An 18,521-nucleotide genomic window follows, 5' to 3' on the forward strand; every position below is an offset into this window, starting at 1 on the left:
ATACCCCTCCGACTTTCAGGTATGACCATATAATCTCACTAAAACACTAGTAACACAATAAGCAGATAAGGGATTTTCCAGTATTATCCTAGTAAATGTGTCTAATAACATCTGAATCGTTCCCTCTGCCCTCGTCTTTTTTTTTTTTTTCTAGTCCAGTAGTCTCACTTTCCTCATCCACGAATCTTTCATCCTCGCTCAAATTAATGGGGAAATCGTCACTTTCTCGGTACAAATCGCTCTCTTTGCTGCTGGCCACTATTATAAACAATATTCAGATGTGAGGAGCTCCACAACCCGTGACGTCACGCGCACATCGTCTGCTACTTCCGGTACAGGCAAGGCTTTTTTATTAGCGACCAAAAGTTGCGAACTTTATCGTGGATGTTCTCTACTAAATCCTTTCAGCAAAAATATGGCAATGTCGCGAAATGATCAAGTATGACACATAGAATGGACCTGCTGTCCCCGTTTAAATAAGAAAATCTCATTTCAGTAGGCGTCTAAGTTTGCAGGCAAACCAGGTTGCATGTGTAAAGTTATGTTCAAAGTGCAGGGTAGGGTGTCCAATTTGGATTTTTTTTTGGTCAATTCTGATATTTTTATGCAGTTGCTCACATTACAGAAAATGCGACATCTAATGTGAACGAAAATTGACCCACATGAAGACATGCGTAATGATGTCACAGCTGCTACAGTGTTTACGGTCGGAAACCAGCTCCAATTCTAGTAGGTGTCACTCCTGGCGCATTTGTGGCAACTTCAAGGATTTTGTGCAATTCAAGTCAACATGATCTGAACCGTATTATTGTGCATAGAAGACTAAGAAGGAAGAGGATGAGCATTATTGCCTTCTTAGTGGCCTTGTGGTTAGAACGTCCGCCCTGAGATCGGTAGGTCGTGAGTTCAAACCCCGGCCGAGTCATACCAAAGACTATAGAAATGGGACCCAACTAATTACCTCCAACCCTTGGAGTAGGGCTGGGCGATATGGCCTTTTTTTAATATCTCGATATTTTTAGGCCATGTCACAATGCACGATATATATCCCCATATTTTGCCTTAGCCTTGAATGAACACTTGATGCATATAATCACAGCAGTATGATGATTCTATGTGTCTACATTAAAACATTCTTCTTCATACTGCATTAAAGGGGAACATTATCAGCAGACCTATGTAAGCGTCAATATATACCTTGATGGTGCAGAAAAAATACCATATATTTTTTAACCAATTTCCGAACTCTAAATGGGTGAATTTTGGCGAATTAAGCGCCTTTCTGTTTATCGCTCTTTTTGCGATGACGTCAGAACGTGACGTCTCCGAGGTAATACAGCCGCCTTTTTCATTTTCAACACATTACAAACACCGCGTCTCAGCTCTGTTATTTTCCGTTTTTTCGACTATTTTTTGGAACTTTGGATACATCATGCCTTGTTGGTGTGTTGTCGGAGGGTGTAACAACACTAACAGGGAGGGATTCAAGTTGCACCACTGGCCCGAAGATGCGAAAGTGTCTGCCGTCAGACCCCCATTGAATGTACCAGAGTGTCTCCACATTTTACCGGCGATGACAGACATGGCACAGAGATGTATGGATAACCTGCAGATGCATTTGCAACGATAAAGTCAACGAAATCACAAAGGTGAGTTTTGTTGATGTTGACTTATGTGCTAATCAGACATATTTGGTCGCGGCGTGACTGCCAGCTAATCGATGCTAACATGCTATGCTAATCGATGCTAACATGCTAGTTAGCGGCGGTGCTAAAGCAGACATGGCACAGAGATGTATGGATAACCTGCAGATGCATTTGCAACTATATTACGTTTCCTTCCACCCACATTTAATGTGAGAAAAACACTTACCAATCGACTGATTTAAGTTGCTCCAGTGTCAAGAGATGTGAAAGTCCTGATCGTTTGGTCCGCACATTTTACGGCGATGCTAACGCAGCTATTCGGCCATGCTATGGCTATGAATAGCGTCAATAGCTATTCGCTCAATAGCTTCAGTTTCTTCTTCAATACTTTCATACTCCAACCATCTGTTTCAATGCATGCGTAGTCTGTTGAATCGCTTAAACCGCTGAAATCCGAGTCTGAATCCGAGCTAATGTCGCTATATCTTGCTGTGGTATCTACCATTGTTTGTTTACATTGGCAGCACTGTATGACGTCACAGGGAAGTGGATAGTCGCATCGCAAATAGCGAAAATCAAGCACTTCAAAGCTTTCTTTTAGGGCTATTCGGGGACCGGTAAAATTTTGAAAAAAACTTCAGAAAATACAACAAGCCACTGGGAACTGATTTTTATTGTTTTTAACCCTTTTGAAATTGTGATAATGTTCCCCTTTAATATATACTATTTTTAAATGTTCATGCAGAGAGAGAAATCACAGCTAAGTCAATTGACCAAAAGTGTATTTATTAAACAGTTATTAAGCAGCAGGACACACATTCATGTCATTTCAAAACAGAAAGTGCATGTTTGTCAGACATTTTGAAACAAGCTGTGTGCACTTTGTGCATGAATTGGGGGTTAAATCACCATAAATGATTCCCGCGCCAATGCAGAGGACAATTCTCACCCCACCTAGTGTGTGTGTGACAATCATTGGTACTTCAACTTTAATTACTTAATATTTAGTATGACAGTTATATTGTAATATTTAATAAAAAAAAACTAACTTGTGTCTTTGCAAACCTTACAAAAGATCATGTTTCTAGTAAAACTAACAAAGATAAATATCTCTAGGCATTATTAGCCATTTTGCATGTGTTTTTTAGAAGTTATGTTTGAATACATTTTCATTGCTTTTTTCGCATTATCTCAGGATTCTAAGAACTTAATAGTCATATTGAGTAAAAAAATACTTTTTTGCCTTTTGCAAGATTTAAAAAAAGCATATGTTTCGAGTAAAACTCCCAAAGATGCATTATTTCCGGCATTATTAGCCATTTTTCATGTGTGGTTTAGGAGTTGTGTTTAAATCACTGTCATATTGAGTGTTACAGTATACAGTCATATTGAGTAAAACCTCATTTGTGTATTTGCAAACAATAGAAAACAAACGGTTCCTAATAAAACTCACATGGATTCAATATCACAGGGGCGGTATAGCTCGGTCGGTAGAGCGGCCGTGCCAGCAACTTGAGGGTTGCAGGTTCGATCCCCGCTTCCGCCATCCTAGTCACAGCCATTGTGTCCTTGGGCAAGACACTTTACCCACCTGCTCCCAGTGCCACCCACACTGGTTTGGATGTAAAAATCAGATATTGGGTTTCACTATGTAAAGCGCTTTGAGTCACTTGAGAAAAAGCGCTATATAAATATACTTCACTTCACTTCACAGGCATTTTTAGACATTTTGCACGTTTGGATTAGGAATTATGTTGGAATACATTTTTTATTGCTTTTTTCGCATGATCTCAGGATTCTAAGTACATTACTGTCAAATTGAGTGAAAAATTCCTTTTTGTTTTTGCAGACCTTACCAAATGTTTTTTTTTTCCCAGTAAAACTCACAAAGATACATTTCTTCAGGCATTATTAGACATTTTGCATGTGTATTTTTGGAGTTATGTTTCAAAAACATAGTGAGTGTGACCGTATACTGTCACAGTGAGTAAAACCTAATTTTGTATTTGTAAACCTTTCCAAAATACCTGATTAGGGTAAAACTCACATAAATTCAATATCACAGGCTTTTTTAGAAGATTTTATGTTTGGTTTCGGAGTTATGTTTATATACCTTTCATGGGTTGGAAACTAAGATGACTTATCAAAACAACACGAAATGAAAGTGCACTTTTTGTACAGAACGCCACTGCAATAGTTTAAAACAAATAAAGTGCACTTTAGTGCCTGTTTTTGTGGGCGTGTGGCACCGAATGGAGATGTTGACATGCGGCGTAAGCACTCTTCATTCTCTAGCAGGTGACTTTTCAAAAGATGCTACATATTTGCAGCAATGCTACGTTTTGTAGCAACGCTTTTGCCCCACACTTGACAAATTACGGTTGTCTGTTCGACACGTTCAAAGGACTCCGGCTTGTTAGTGATTCCCAAAGCCCAAAAAAAGTCTGCGGGCTATAGAGCGTTTTCCGTTCGGGCTCCAGTACTCTGGAATGCCCTCCCGGTAACAGTTCGAGATGCCACCTCAGTAGAAGCATTTAAGTCTCACCTTAAAACTCATTTGTATACTCTAGCCTTTAAATAGACTCCCTTTTTAGACCAGTTGATCTGCCGTTTCTTTCCCTTTTCTTCTATGTCCCACTCTCCCTTGTGGAGGGGGTCCGGTCCGATCCGGTGGCCATGTACTGCTTGCCTGTGTATCGGCTGGGGACATCTCTGCGCTGCTGATCCGCCTCCGCTTGGGATGGTTTCCTGCTGGCTCCGCTGTGAACGGGACTCTCGCTGCTGTGTTGGATCCGCTTTGGACTGGACTCTCGCGACTGTGTTGGATCCATTATGGATTGAACTTTCACAGTATCATGTTAGACCCGCTCGACATCCATTGCTTTCCTCCTCTCTAAGGTTCTCATAGTCATTAATGTCACCGACGTCCCACTGGGTCATTATTGTCACCGATGTCCCACTGGGTGTGAGTTTTCCTTGCCCTTATGTGGGCCTACCGAGGATGTCTTGGTGGTTTGTGCAGCCCTTTGAGACACTAGTGATTTAGGGCTATATAAGTAAACATTGATTGATTGATATTCCCACTTGAAGCCAAACCACCGCCAGTCGGTGGACCCCATGCTGTTTTTCTTGAGAATAAATTCTTCCTTCAATTGTTACCAGATTCCCACCTTCTTTCTCTCGTATTACCACCAGCAACACAGCTAATGTTACCCATGCCGCTACCTCTCTGCTCTGCGAGGACGTATACGTATGTGATGTTTGACGTGACGTATGTAAGAAGGTGCGCTTGCTGTCTGTGAGAAGGAGACAACAAGTGGGAAGAGCCTGTAGTGTAATGCCAGCAGCTAAAAGCAACTGTGTGAGAACGTATACTCCAATATCACAATATAGTCATTTTCTATATTACGCAGAGACAAACCTGCGATATATCGAGTATATCGATACATCGCCCAGCCCTAGTCTGAAGTCTCTTTAGCACTAACTTGTTGAAAAGGGTGAAGAGAGAATTGCAATAGTCAATGCGAGAAAAAAATTAACGTGTGAATAATCATTTCAAGATCCAATTTTGACAACAAATTTTGCACTTTAGAAGTATTTCTGAAATGATAAAAACAGTGACCTTTCAAAGACATTGACTGATCCAACACAACACCAAGGTTTCTGAGGCTGCTTTCAACAGATGCACCCAGAGCACCAAGGGAGTTCTTGATCAGGGGAATCTTTTTATCGGGGGCAATTATCATAGTTTCCGTTTTGTTTTAATTTATCCGGAGGAAATTTTGGTGATTTAACCCCCAATTCCAACCCTTTATGCTGACTGTCAAGCAGGGAGGTAATGGGTCCCATTTTTATAGTCAATGGCAGGGGTCGGGAACCTTTTTGGCTGAGAGAGCCATACAAGCCAAATATTTTAAAAAGTATTTCCGTGAGAGCCATATAATATTTTTTTAAAGACTGAATACAACTAAATGCTTGCATTTTTCAGTAAAACCAACATTTTAGAGTATAATAAGTCTCTTATTCTTTTTAATAACATTGTTATTCTGAAGCTAACCAACAATAAATAAAATACTTCTTACCATTCATGCTACTTCCTGAACAGGTGCGGTAGAAACCGGATGGATGGATTAAAATACATGAGAATGTTTTATATTTTGAATGGTATTTTTGACACTGTGATTACCAGCGGAATTATGAAATACTTATCGTCTTAAGCAATGTCAGCTGAGATTTATCTAAGAGCCAGGTGCAGTCATCAAAAGAGCCACATCTGGCTCTAGAGCTATAGGTTCCCCACCCCTACTCTATGGTATGACTCGGCCGGGGTTTGAACTCAAGACCTACTGATCTCAGGGCGGACACTCTAACCACAAGTACACCTGTTGGCCGAAGGTGTACACATTGAAACAAGGCATATCTACACAGGCGCTTGTGTTTATTCACGAGTTTAACAAAACCCAGTGCCTGCAACCAATTTATTACCCATCAGTTTAAACTGATCTCATTGAAAATCTTGTAATTTGAATGAAAATGTGTAAAACAGGAGGATGGTGGATGAAGAACAAAGATGGGACTGCGAGATGTTTGACTATGGCGTGTTAGTACAAACCCCGTTTCCATATGAGTTGGGAAATTGTGTTAGATGTAAATATAAACAGAATAAAACGATTTGCAAATCATTTTCAACCCATATTCAGTTGAATATGCTACAAAGACAACATATTTGATGTTCAAACTGATAAACATTATATTTTTCCAAATAATCATTAACTTTAGAATATGATGCCAGCAACACGTGACAGGAGTTGGAAAAGGTGGCAATAAATACTGATAATGTTGAGGAATGCTCTTTAAACACTTATTTTGAACATCCAACAGGTGTGCAGGCTAATTGGGAACAGGTGGGTGCCATGATTGGGTATAAAAACAGCTTCCCAAAAAATGCTCAGTCTTTCACAAGAAAGGATGGGGCGAGGTACACCCCTCTATCCACAACTGCGTGAGCAAATAGTCAAACAGTTTAAGAACAACGTTTCTCAAAGTGCAATTGCAAGAAATTTAGGGATTTCAACATCTACGGTCCATATTATCGTCAAAAGGTTCAGAGAATCTGGAGAAATCACTCCACGTAAGCGGCATGGCCGGAAATAAATACTGAATGACCGTGACCTTCGATCCCTCAGACAGCACTGTATCAAAAACCGACATCAATTTCTAAAGGATATCACCACAAGGGCTCAGGAACATTTCAGAAAACCACTGTCACTAATTATAGTTCGTCGCTGCATCTGTAAGTGCAAGTTAAATCTCTACTATGCAAAGCGATAGCCATTTATCAACAACATCCAGAAACGCCGCCGGCTTCTCTGGGCCTGAGGTCATCTAAGATGGACTTATGCAAAGTGGAAAAGTGTTCTGTGGTCGGACGAGTCCACATTTCAAATTGTTTTTGGAAATATTCGACATCGTGTGATCCGGACCAAAGGGGAAGCGAACCATCCAGGCTGTTATTGATGCAAAGTCCAAATTATTATTTGCAAAAAAAAAAAACAAAGTTTATGAGTTTGAACATCAAATGTCTTGTCTTTGTAGCATATTCAACTGAATATGGGTTGAAAAGGATTTGAAAATCATTGTATTCCGTTTATATTTACATCCAACACAATTTCCCAACTCATTTGGAAACGGGGTTTGTAATCCCAAAGACATTGTTGATTGATTCTGTGCATTATCATCAGTAAAAGCTGCAATATCTCGTAGGAGTCAGAATCCGTGACATGCCTTGACTTACGTTTTTGAAGTCGTGCACCTCCAGAACCTGCTGACTCCCGTTTCCGATCCGGAAAATTTCGACCTGCCGAACGGGGTCGATTTCCATCAGGCCGTCTCTCTCGACGCCATCCAGCACCGCTTTGTACTCATGGTCGTAGACCTGGAATGATATGAGTAATCAGAAAACAACAAGGGCGTGCTTTTGCAATAAATTGGAGGGATAAATAAAAGGCCCCAACAAGTTGAGGCAAAATGACAGTTAAAACGCAGCTCGAGGAAAAGATGAACGGGATTATTGATCAGTGTTTTCCTCAAGTAACTAAAATAAATAGTTGAAGCGCTCTCTTCACGCCGGCCCTGAAGCGGCGCCGACACGCTTGGATGGCAGTTAAAATTCCCTGTTTGAAAAACGATTCATGCCCACCAGCTGAAAATATGCCATTAATATTAATGCGAGGGGGGTTGTGTTTGCGAGGAGAAATAATATCGCCCAGTCCATCTTCATCTTTCTTCCTTTCTAAATCAGACGCTCGCAGATGAGCCGCATTATTAATGAATATGTTCAAACGGAACTCCGTCAGGATTTATGTATATCAGACACATTTTAAATGTCCTCCAACGCTCTACAGACAGGAATTAGCTTTCACTTGACGTGCTGATTGTTTGCCGTCTGCATCAGGAGGACACTGGCAATGCAGTCATAATGCAGGGGTTCTTAACCTTTTTGACCTTGGGGCCCAACGCATACTTGCCAACCCTCACGGATTTTTCGGGAGACTCCCGGAATTCAGCGCCTCTCCCAAAAACCTCCCGGGACAAATTTTCTCCCGAAAATCTCCCGAAATTCAGTCGGAACTGGAGGTCACGCCCCCTCCAGATCCATGCGGACCCGAGTGACGTCTCGACAGCCTGTTTTCACTTCCGCTTTCCCACAGTGTAAACAGAGTGCCTGCCCAATGACTTTATAACTGTGGAATGATCTAGGGCGAGTTCTTGCAGTGGGGAGAGTGGCCGTGCGCAACCCGAGGGTCCCTGGTTCAAATCCCACCTAGTACCAACCTCGTCACGTCTGTTGTGTCCTGAGCAAGACACTTCACCCTTGCTCCTGATGGGTGCTGGTTGGCGCCTTGCATGGCAGCTCCCTCCATCAGTGTGTGAATGTGTGTGTGAATGGGTAAATGTGGAAGTAGTGTCAAAGCGCTTTGAGTACCTTGAAGGTAGAAAAGCGCTATACAAGTACAACCCATTTATGTGGGTTTATTGTTAGGCAGTCTCATTAACGTCCTCCCAGCGCAGCAACAACACACAACAACAGCAGTCACGTTTTCGTCTACTGTAAGGCAGTTCGTCTGCCGTAAACAGCAATGTGCATGCATATGCGACAGTAACATCTACGGCTTTTAGAACAGTGGTTCTCAACCTTTTTTCAGAGATGTACCTCCTGTGAACATTTCTTTAATTCAAGTACCCCCTAATCAGAGCAAAGCATTTTTGGTTGAAAAATAAAAAATAAAGAAGTAAAATACAGCACTATGTCATCAGTTTCGGATTTATTCAATTGTATAACAGTGCAAAATATTGCTCATTTGTAGTGTTTTTTCTTGAACTATTTGGAAAAAAAGATATAAAAATAACTAAAAACTTGTTGAAAAATAAACAAGTGATTCAATTCTAAATAAAGATTTCTACACATACTGCGATAAGGTGGCGACTTATCCAGGTTGTACGCAGCCTTCCGCCCGATTGTAGCTGAGATAGGCACCAGCGCCCCCCACAGCCCCAAAGGGAATAAGAGGTTGGAAATGGATGGATTGATAGCTGTAAATATACTCCTCCCCTCTTAACCACGCCCCCAACAACACCCCGCCCCCGACCCCCACCTCCCGAAATCTGAGGTCTCAAGGTTGGCATGAATAAACTGTCAATAAAATTGAACCAGAAACTAAAATACAGCATCACTACTTTATTCATATTTTTTTTGCTTAATACATTTTTCAATCACCAGACTTCTTCTGTTTAAAGTTGTCAAAAGTAAAAAAAAAAAAAAAAGTCAAACTACCAGGGTAGATTTAGTTCTGAAGGAACTTTTCGGACTTCCTGTCTGCTAGGTGGGATTTAAAGAAGGTACCCGGAACCTCTCCGGGGGTGGGCTGTGCTGTCGAACGCTGATTGTACAGGACTCACACTATTATGTTAGATCCACTATGGACTGGATTCTCACTATTATGTTGGATCCACTATGGACTGGATTCTCACTATTATGTTAGATCCACTATGGACTGGATTCTCACTATTATGTTGGATCCACTATGGACTGGATTCTCACTATTATGTTAGATCCACTATGGACTGGACTCTCACTATTATGTTAGATCCACTATGGAATGGACTTTCACAGTATTATGTTAGATCCACTATGGACTGGACTCTCACTATTATGTTAGATCCACTATGGACTGGATTCTCACACTATTATGTTAGATCCACTATGGACTGGACTCTCACAATATTATGTTAGATCCACTATGGACTGGACTCTCACTATTATGTTAGATCCACTATGGACTGGACTCTCACTATTATGTTAGATCCACTATGGACTGGACTTTCACAATATTATGTTAGATCTACTATTGACTGGACTCTCACTATTATGTTAGATCCACTATGGACTGGACTTTCACTATTATGTTAGAACCACCATGGACTGGACTCTCACTATTATGTTAGATCCACTATGGACTGGACTCTCACTATTATGTTAGATCCACTATGGACTGGACTCCCACTATTATGTTAGATCCACTATGGACTGGACTTTCACAATATTATGTTAGATCCACTATTGACTGGACTCTCACTATTATGTTAGATCCACTATGGACTGGACTCTCACTATTATGTTAGATCCACTATGGATTGGACGCTCATTGTTATGTTAGATCCACAATGGACTGGACTCTTATTGTTATGTTAGATCCACTATGGACTGGACTCTCACTATTATGTTAGATCCACTATGGACTGGACTTTCACAATATTATGTTAGACCCACTCGACGTCCATTGTCTCCCCTAGAAGCCTCACTTTGGGCATGCAGGCTTTCGTGATTTTTTTAACGGTGAATTATATTTTCACTTGTGCTGGAAAGCCCGATGTGAGAATATCCACACCTGTCTGTGTTAAGAATAGATAACAATACAGTAATAATAATGCATTTCCAAAGTATGCCTGGCCAGCCACACGATGCTGACGCGCCACATGACTGTCGCCATTCTTCAACACCTGCGTTCTGTTGCTGCAATTAGTGGAAGGTGCTGGAATACAATGCATCGTTCTACATCTTATTGGTGAATATTCCTTGAAGTACGAGTCCTCATTATTGTTGCCGCGGCACCAAACGTACGCAGCTGTGCTCTAAAGTTGCTGTGATCAAGCTAGAGAAAAGTGTCACTGCTCTGGGAGATATTTAAAAAAGAAAGGTGAAACATTCATTATATCCCCCCCCCCCCCCCCCCCCCCCCCCACACACACACACACACACACACACACACACCCTCCTTACACTTGCTGTACAAGGACTCTGAAAGGCCACTGTGTCACTTCTATGTTAACAAAGACTTATAAATCTCAATTACACCCCCGGGATATTGAAGTTGCTCCTTCAGTCTACTATAAAAAAAAAAGTAATCTACAGGTTTTAAAAAAAAAATCTCAGATAACTTGAAGCTTTTTAAGAAAACAATGTCCATACAAACTGGGACGGCGTGGCGCAGTGGGAGAGTTGCTGTGCGCAACCCGAGGGTCCATAGTTCAATCCCCACCTAGTACCAACCTCGTCACGTCCTTTGTGTCCTGAGCAAGACACTTCACCCTTGCTCCTGATGGGTGCTGGTTAGCACCTTGCATGGCAGCTCCCTCCATCAGTGTGTGAATGTGTGTGTGAATGGGTAAATGTGGAAGTAGTGTCAAAGTGCTTTGAGTACCTTGAAGGTAGAAAAGTGCTATACAAGTACAACCCATTTATCATATATTATTTACTTATAACTAGTGAACACAAGGAGATTGAAGTCGATGACGAACGGCATTGCTGCCTTAATGGAGGCCATGCCGATATTACATAAACGTGTGTGTATTTATAAATGTGTATATGTATATGTATATATGTATGTATATATAAATAAATAAATGATAAATGGGTTGTACTTGTATAGCGCTTTTCTACCTTCAAGGTACTCAAAGCGCTTTGACACTACTTCCACATTTAACCCATTCACACACACATTCACACACTGATGGAGGGAGCTGCCATGCAAGGCGCCAACCAGCACCCATCAGGAGCAAGGGTGAAGTGTCTTGCTCAGGACACAACGGACGTGACGAGGTTGGTACTAGGTGGGAATTGAACCAGGGACGCTCGGGTTGCGCACGGCCACTCTCCCCACTCCGCCACGCCGTCCCTATATGTATGTATATGTGAATGTATATGTATATATACATACATATAAATATAGATAGATAGATATACATACATATATGTATGTATATACTGTATTTGTATATATGCATGTGTATATATGTATATACATGTTTGTGTCTAAATGTGTATATATATATATATGTGTGTGTATGTATGTGTATATATATGTGTGTATATATATATATGTTTGTATGTATGTGTATATGTGTATGTATGTGTATATATATATATGTATATATTCATTCATTCATTTTTTATTTGTCTCCTTCATTGATGTGCATTTTGAACGATACATAAATGTACCTCACTTATACAATTTAAATTCACACAACAATGCCTGAGAAGGAGCAGGATGAAGAAAATCGTATAATTTCCTGCCCCCTTTGACATAATACATTATCTTACTTCATGAATATCATTTAAACCGACACATATATCAAAATGTAATGAAATAATTAAAAAAAAAACAACAGAAAAACACAAGTGCAAAACTTCATAAAGTATAATCCAAACAGAGAAAATAATAATAATAATATACACGTCACGGAATGATACAGAGCAAATACAAAACCAGACAAAAATACAAGTAAAATAATAAATAAAAAGCAAAATGTAAACACTTATGGCTGTCCATATGATCTTATTGTTCTATCTTTATATATTTTTTAAATAGGAAGATATTTTTACATATGTATATATATACATATATACACACACATGTATATGTATGTATATACGTATGTATGTATGTATGTATGTATGTATATATATATATATATGTATGTATATATATATATATATATACATGTATATGTATGTATATATATATATATACATGTATATGTATGTATATATATATATACATGTATATGTATGTATATATATATACACATGTATATGTATGTATATATATATACACATGTATATGTATGTGTATATATATATACACATGTATATGTATGTATATATATATATGTGTGTATTTATATATATAAATATATATGTATGTATATGTATTTGTATATATGTATATACATATGTATGTAAATGTATGTATATGTATATATATTAGGGCTGTGAATCTTTCGTTGTCCCATGATTCGATTCAATATCGATTCTTGGGTCACGATTCGATAATATATAGATTTTTTTCGACGCGATTTCTCGATTCAAAAACGATATTTTTCCGATTCAAAAGGATTCTGTATTCATTCAATACATAGGATTTCAGCAGGATCTACCCCAGTCTGCTGACATGCTAGCAGAGTAGTAGATTTAAAAAAAAAAAAGAGCTTTTATAATTGTAAAGGGACAATGTTTTATCAACTGATTGCATTAATATAAATTTGTTTTAACTATTAAACGAACCAAAAATATGACTTATTTTATCTTTGTGAAAACATTGGACACAGTGTGTTGTCAAGCTTATGAGATGCGATGCAAGTGTAAGCCACTGTGACACTATTGTTCTTTTTTATTACATTTTTATAAATCTCTAATGATAATGTCAATGAGGGATTTTTAATCACTGCTATGAAATTATATCTAATATTGATACTGTTGTTGATAATATTCATTTTTGTTTTTTTACTTTTGGTTTGTTCTGTGTCGTGTTTGTGTCTCTTCTCAATTGCTCTGTTTATTGCAGTTCTGAGTGTTGCTGGGTCAGGTTTGGTTTTGGAATTGGATTGCATTGTTATGGTATTGCTGTGTAGTGGTTTGTTGGATTGATTTAAAAAAATATATAAATATTATTATTATTTTTTTTTATAAAAAAAAAATATATATACTTTTTAAAAATTTGAATCAATTCAGATTCGCACAACGTAAATGATTTGATTCGTATTCGAACCGATTTTTTCCCACACCCCTAATAAATATACATATATATATATGGGCTTCACGGTGGAAGAGGGGTTAGTGCATCTGCCTCACAATACGAAGTTCCTGCAGTCCTGGGTTCAAATCCAGGCTCGGGATCTTTCTGTGTGGAGTTTGCATGTTCTCCCCGTGAATGCGTGGGCTTCCTCCCACTTCCAAAAACATGCACCTGGGGATAGGTTGATTGGCAACACTAAATTGGCCCTAGTGTGTGAATGTGAGTGTGAATGTTGTCTGTCTATCTGTGTTGGCCCTGCGATGAGGTGGCGACTTGTCCAGGGTGTACCCCGCCTTCCGCCCGATTGTAGCTGAGATAGGCGCCAGCGCCCCCCGCGACCCCGAAAGGGAATAAGCGGTAGAAAATGGATGGATGGATATATATATATATGTATATACATATGTGTGTGTGTGTGTGTATATATATATATATATATATATATATATAAGCGAGTCCAGTGTTAAACCTAAGCTGCATTAATCATTTTGCCACTAGGGCAGCACATGACCACATCATCCCTATCCGTCTATTCAGCTGTTTATGGTACATGCATACATACATGATAAAGAAATCCAGCAAGCAGAGTAAGTATTAATTACCAATGGGTTAATTTTAACAAGTGCCCCTTCTTTTTCCCATTACATGAAGCCATTTGACCCATCAGTTAATTACTTTATTCATCAGTGTATTAATTAGAGTCTAATCAGTGAACGTTTTCAGACACCCCAAGCACGTTAAGCGACTTGAATAAATAATCTTTGCCTGGAAAATCTATCCGCCTGTGTTTGATGGACGTCTCAGCTCTCTCTCTCTCTCGCTGTGATATTTCACTCCATGACCTGGGAATTTCTGACAGTCTCCTGATTCAAGATGGAGTTTTCCATAACTGGCTCTAATCTGAGGTGCAGCACCGCCTTCATCTTGTCTCACCAGCGCTGCAGCTTCTAAAACAGAGGTGAAGGAACGCTTTGATTCCTGTTAAGGTGTTTAAAGTGCGGCCTGGGGACCATTTCCCGGCTCGCATCTCCTTTTTTTAATTGGCCCCCGGAATTCGCTACAGATCATTTTAAACACGACCCCAATCAGAGAATGACACCAATCATGGAAAGGCCCAAAATCTGCAAAAATTCAACCTGCAAGCCATAAACTGAACTCTTGTGCTGGTTTTAGGGAGTTGCATGGAGAACAGGCTTGTCAAACGCACAGCCTGCAGTGCACGACAGAAGTTTGCAGGGGGCGGCAACCCAAAATGTTGAAAGAGCCATATTGGACTACAAATACAAAAAAGTAATCTGTCTGGCGCCGGAAAAAATTAAAAGACTTATATAAGGGGCAACACCTGATGTAAGTAGCTTATTAGCTATTCAAGCCTACTATCAAACTGACTATAGGAGGATAGGACTTTATTGTCATTGCACAACTACGACGAAACTATGTTTTCAGCACAAACCCGTTTAAGATTAGACAAACAAACAGTGTACAGGGTTACAGAACAGCAACGCTGATGGGTCGCCACGAGGTGCCCCGAAAAAGATGGGAAAAAGGTAAAACGCTGGGGTAGAAGATGAGTTAAAAAAAACATCTAGACTGGACTCCTAAGGGGGCCTAGTCTGGAGTGGGGAAAAAACCTCCATGCTATGCACACTTCAACATGTTACATACAGTCACGACAACTCGCAACAGAGGGGGAGGGGAATCGGGCCCTGAAGGTTGACTGCTGCTATGAATCCCTGCCAGCCGTCCATCACCCTGAAGGGGAATCAAGCGGTGGTGAAGGCGTGGTGGGGGAGGGGTGTGTATATGCCCATTGTCGTAGGTGTGTTGATGTAGTGCCCATAGGCCTGGGACCGTTCTGCATGCAAGCAAAAGTTTGACTCCAGGTGTCGTTGAAATGCGACCGCCCTGGCCAGAGGCAAGACAGAAACAGACTGTGTCGCAGGCTGTGGCAAATGTACGTTGACAGAAATTTTGAAATGAGATATTTATTCGACACATTTTTACAAAATTAGAAAACATTAGTAAAACTTCTCAGAGGCTGAGATAACGCCTGGAAATTACTGGCTCAGAATGACCAGAGGTATAGATGTGTGTGTCCAAGTTAGAGGAAACAGCCGACTGTCTTCTTCTAATAGATTTATTGCAATCTTTGCAACCTAGGTAACGTTTGCTGTGGTCTGGAACATGGCGCACAAACTCTCAGAAATTCAGCCAATATTACATTCAGATAATGTGTCATGAAAGATGGAAAAATAAACTAAAAACACTGAGGACATAAGTATAGGAAATTAAATATGGCTACAAACAAGGCATCCACCCATCCATCCATTTTCTACCGCTTATTCCCTTTGGGCTCGCAGGGCATAATGATGCAATATGTACATACAGCTAGCCTAAATAGCATGTTAACATCGATTAGCTTGCATTCACACACTAGGGCCAATTTAGTGTTGCCAATCAACCTATCCCCAGGTGCATGTTTTTGGCGGTGGGAGGTAGCCTGAATACCCGGAGGGAACCCACGCAGTCATGGAAAGAACATGCAAACTCCACACAGAAAAATCCAGAGCCCGGGATTGAACTCATGACTACTCAGGACATTTGTATTGTGAGGCATGCAGTAACCCGTGCACCACCGTGCGGCCCCGTTGTGTAAATCTGTGTAAAACTGTCATACAACCAAATGCTTCAAAGACACGAAAAGAACAAGAAGAGGAAAATCTACTCCCCCGTCGGCCGGACTGATAAAAACGACGGCATCATCACTTAGAAATAAAGACAACTTCAGATTGTTTTCTTTGTTTCACTTTGGCCCGCCGATACTCCATCAGTCTGCCGCCTGCGCTTACACGTCATCTTTAAACACTGTCATGTGTGACGTGGGTTACGCTTGAATTACTATTGCGACATCCAGTGGACACATTTAGAACAGCAGTTTCTTTCGTTAAAAAAATAGATAAATTGCAGCTCATCTTAATACTTGTGTTCGGATTAAACCTGTTTGTGCTTGCCTGGTCTACACTAAAATTACCTTTTCTTTCTGTCTTGCCTCTTGGTGAGGGCGGTCGCATTTTTCTCCGCTCCCTCTTTCCCTGCTTGCTCTCTGTGTCCTGTCTTTGTCTGAACTTTTATGAAGCCTATTTCTTTGCGCTGTCCTCCTAATCTAAACATCAAATATGAATATGATCAGCTGGACTCTCGACGCAATTGACACAGTCTTTTCGACAAGGAAAAGAGGTTTAGGGGAGCCTGGCCGATTTCAAAAAGCCACGGCCCCCTGACACTCCTTCTTAACTGTCTATATGACGTCAAGGCTTGGTTAGCCCAGAATTTTTTAATAATGAATGAGGGAAAAACGGAAATTTTAGTTTTTGGTCATCGGATTTGCGGCCTCATGTTTTGGACACTCGGGTGAAGAGAGGGGCGGAGCTTTCTACCGATCACCACCTGGTGGTGAGTTGGCTGCGATGGTGGGGGAGGATGCCGGACAGACCTGGCAGGCCCAAACGCATTGTGAGGGTCTGCTGGGAACGTCTGGCAGAGTCTCCTGTCAGAGAGAGTTTCAATTCACACCTCCGGGAGAACTTTGAACATGTCACGAGGGAGGTGCTGGACATTGAGTCCGAGTGGACCATGTTCCGAACCTCTATTGTCGAGGCGGCTGATTGGAGCTGTGGCCGCAAGGTAGTTGATGCTTGTCGTGGCGGTAATCCCAGAACCCGTTGGTGGACACCAGCAGTGAGGGATGCCGTCAAGCTGAAGAAGGAGTCCTATCGGGTTCTTTTGGCTCATAGGACTCCGGAGGTAGTGGACGGGTACCGACGGGCCAAGCGGTGTGCAGCTTTAGCGGTCGCGGAGGCAAAAACTCGGACATGGGAAGAGTTCGGGGAAGCCATGGAAAACGACTTCCGGACGGCTTCGAAGCGATTCTGGACCACCATACGCCGCCTCAGGAAGGGGAAGCAGTGCACTATCAACACCGTGTATGGTGCGGATGGTGTTCTGCTGACTTCGACTGTGGATGTTGTGGATCGGTGGAGGGAATACTTCGAAGACCTCCTCAATCCCACCAACACTTCTTCCTTTGAGGAAGCAGTGCCTGGGGAAGCTGCAGTGGACTCTCCTATTTCTGGGGCTGAGGTCGCTGAGGTAGTTAAAAAGCTCCTCGGCGGCAAGGCCCCGGGGGTGGATGAGATCCGCCCGGAGTTCTTTAAGGCTCTGGATGCTGTGGGGCTGTCTTGGTTGACAAGACTCTGCAGCATCGCGTGGACATCGGGGGCGGTACCTCTGGATTGGCAGACCGGGGTGGTGGTCCCTCTCTTTAAGAAGGGGGACCGGAGGGTGTGTTCCAACTATCGTGGGATCACACTCCTCAGCCTTCCCGGTAAGGTTTATTCAGGTGTACTGGAGAGGAGGCTCCGCCGGATAGTCGAACCTCGGATTCAGGAGGAACAGTGTGGTTTTCGTCCTGGTCGTGGAACTGTGGACCAGCTCTATACTCTCGGCAGGGTTCTTGAGGGTGCATGGGAGTTTGCCCAACCAGTCTACATGTGCTTTGTGGACTTGGAGAAGGCATTCGACCGTGTCCCTCGGGGAGTCCTGTGGGGAGTGCTCAGAGAGTATGGGGTACCGGACTGTCTTATTGTGGCAGTCCGCTCCCTGTACGATCAGTGCCAGAGCTTGGTCCGCATTGCTGGCAGTAAGTCGGACACGTTTCCAGTGAGGGTTGGACTCCGCCAAGGCT

General features: G+C 41.5%; 1 protein-coding gene across 1 annotated transcript in view; it reads right to left on the reverse strand.

The window, feature by feature from the left end:
* Positions 1 to 18,521, reverse strand: part of tnmd (tenomodulin) — a 231,066-nt gene that overhangs the window by 117,525 nt on the left and 95,020 nt on the right. Inside the window, exon 3 of the mRNA XM_061892139.1 lies at positions 7,441 to 7,581. Coding sequence (XP_061748123.1) covers positions 7,441 to 7,581 — 141 coding nt within the window. The remainder of the gene's footprint in view (positions 1 to 7,440; positions 7,582 to 18,521) is intronic.

This window comes from Nerophis ophidion, linkage group LG29 (assembly GCF_033978795.1).
Source record: "Nerophis ophidion isolate RoL-2023_Sa linkage group LG29, RoL_Noph_v1.0, whole genome shotgun sequence".
Classification (NCBI taxonomy): domain Eukaryota; kingdom Metazoa; phylum Chordata; class Actinopteri; order Syngnathiformes; family Syngnathidae; genus Nerophis; species Nerophis ophidion.